Source organism: Alosa pseudoharengus, unplaced genomic scaffold (genome assembly GCF_046254945.1).
Source record: "Alosa pseudoharengus isolate Yale_2024_CS ecotype anadromous, Long Island Sound unplaced genomic scaffold, YU_APseudo_1.1 YU_APseudo_1.1_scf_12, whole genome shotgun sequence".
Lineage (NCBI taxonomy): Eukaryota > Metazoa > Chordata > Actinopteri > Clupeiformes > Clupeidae > Alosa > Alosa pseudoharengus.
In genome coordinates, this window is record NW_027468587.1 from 6,999,944 (window position 1) to 7,002,183 (window position 2,240).

General features: G+C 44.2%; 1 protein-coding gene across 1 annotated transcript; it reads right to left on the reverse strand.

Moving 5' to 3' along the window:
• Positions 1–1,298, reverse strand: LOC143118817 (uncharacterized). Its single transcript, XM_076279934.1, has 4 exons — positions 1,272–1,298; positions 1,123–1,176; positions 851–1,001; positions 1–645 (listed from the first exon to the last, which is right to left on the reverse strand). The coding sequence occupies exons 2-4, from the start codon at positions 1,160–1,162 to the stop codon at positions 78–80; spliced, it is 759 nt and encodes a 252-aa protein (XP_076136049.1). The 5' UTR covers positions 1,163–1,176; positions 1,272–1,298; the 3' UTR covers positions 1–77.
• Between the last annotated feature and the right edge of the window lie 942 nt (positions 1,299–2,240).

A 2,240-nucleotide genomic window follows, 5' to 3' on the forward strand; every position in this document is an offset into this window, starting at 1 on the left:
ATTCTGTGGAATCATGGGAGTGTATTCATGTACACAAAAATAATTAAGCACATAAGTCAGTGTCCAGTTTATGCACTTTAGTTAGCTTTGGTGAAGGACTCATAGAGGGAGGTGAGCTGAGCCCTGAGGTTCTGGGCGTAGGGGTCCAGCTTGCCTTTCAGGTCTTCCGCGTAGGGTGCCAGGTTCTGCTGAACCATCTGGGCTCTCTGGGCCAGCTGGGTCTGGAGGTCGGCAGCCAAGGGGGCCACGTTGGTCTGGAAGTCCTGCAGGTGCTGGTCCACCTTCTGCCTGAGCTCCTCGGTGTAGGGGCCCAGCTGGGACTGCAGCTCCTTCACACTCTGCTCCAGACTCCCCTTCAGCTCCTCACTCTTCTGGAGCAGGGTGGCCTTCAGGGACTCGGACTGGGCATAGGGAGCCACGGCAGCCTTGAGCTCCTCAACCCTCTGCAGAACCTGGGCCCTCATGTCCTCCGTGTAAGGCTCCAGTTTCCCCTTGACGGTGGTCAGGTCCTGCTCCAGACGCTCTCTCAAAACCTCAGCCTCCTGGGTGATCTTGGTCATGAGCTCCTGAGCCAGAGGGGTCATCTGATTCTGGAGGGTGACGGCATACTGGCTGGCCACGTCGGCACTCTCTGTCAACCTAGCGCTGTCAGGGAGAGACAAGCATTTAAATAAATACTTTTTGCATTTAAACGGGCAAGAGAAATTCTATCAAAATCACTTTAAAAATATCGGCACTCTCTGTGAGTCATGCACTAATGATACACAATAAGCTCAAGTAAGAAAAAAGGTCTTGTTTGCCATTGCAGGCATGTTGCTCTTTGATGATGACCTTTATTTACATGACTTACCTAACATCCTGGCCCAGCTGAGACTTCCTGATCATCTGAACTGTGTCCTCTGCAGTGCGTGTTGCCTTGGCCACATAGTCCCAGAATGTATCTTTCAGCTGCTCCAGCTGTGGTTTGGGCTCATCAGCATAGAAGAGGTTGGCATTGCAAACTTTGGACAAAAGTGTCAATAGATTAAAATAATTTTCCAAACCAGAGACACGTTTCATAATAATTTCAAGACCACAGTACAGGTAAGATCATTAAGATAAACATAAAGGGGAAATGCTAACCTGTAAATACAGCCAAAACGAGCACTGCAATCACCTTCATGATTCTTATCCTGTCTGTACAGAAAAATCAAACAGGCATGTGTTTTTATATACATCCATCACTACGAAGGTATCATATTGCCTCATAGGTATTCTCACCCCACTCTTACCTGTGTGGTTTTGTATTTGTAGATGAATCCCTCACCCCGAGCGTGGATTTCAAATGAGTGGTTACTTCTAGCCTGTATTTATATATGAGTGGCAGGTTCTACTCCAGTCCTAACACTCAAAGTCCAAGAGACTGTGCCTTGCTGTAAGCCATCAATACTCCACATCTACACTTCCTGCTTGGACTACTGATATTAACCATCTGATTAACCAACTGATATTAGCCATCCAAGGTGATGACTCCACTGACTTATCTACAGTAAATAATGATTAACATCTTAATGGTCTTTAAGGACAAGTGTTCAGTAATCCATGTTTTTTTTTTTATCTCTGTTTTATCTTTATAAAGCGCTCTTATTTGCTAGAGAGCATACACAACAGGCAATTATTCAATCTTGATTGCATATCATAACAAATGTATTTTTCATTTTGGATTTAAATATCTACCATGTCTTTGTGTGTGTAAATGCAAAGTAGAGTGTAATTTAGCAGATGATGAGAATTCACAACATTAGATTAGGAAATTCAGGTCATTAGATTTCGGAATTTCACGAATTCAGGTCGATCAATTCTCAGGCAGCATCACTGCCACTGCTCCACCATGCCATCAAAATAATAAATCATATACTGTACTTACTGTTTGTTAGAGGGAGGGATGATTGGTTTTGGCAAAAACAAAATGCGCTATCTGCCTCATCAACAGTGACGTGTAGGTATAAAGTGAGACATCTCTATTTGTCCGCGTGCGTTTGTCTGTGTGCTCTTCACTCATCTCTTGATCTTTTCACTCAACTGACTTTACACGTGTGAGCACACAGGTGAGGGCATTGTTGCGTGTGAAGTTGTTTGATTGTAAAATCTTTAAAAGGCAGCATCTAACTGATGTTGTTTATCTCAACAATTTGGCAGCTACCACCAGATGGGGTTTTCTTGCAAGCAAAAACATTTACCTGACCTTACCGCACAATGCG

Excerpts from the sequence above, each read along its gene's own strand:
- LOC143118817 (XM_076279934.1), bottom strand. The coding sequence starts at position 1,162 with ATGAAGGTGATTGCAGTGCTCGTTTTGGCTGTATTTACAG. Across the intron at positions 1,002-1,122 it reads CGTTTTGGCTGTATTTACAG|TTTGCAATGCCAACCTCTTC; the intron begins GTTAGCATTTCC and ends TTTTGTCCAAAG. Across the intron at positions 646-850 it reads CAGCTGGGCCAGGATGTTAG|CGCTAGGTTGACAGAGAGTG; the intron begins GTAAGTCATGTA and ends TCTCCCTGACAG.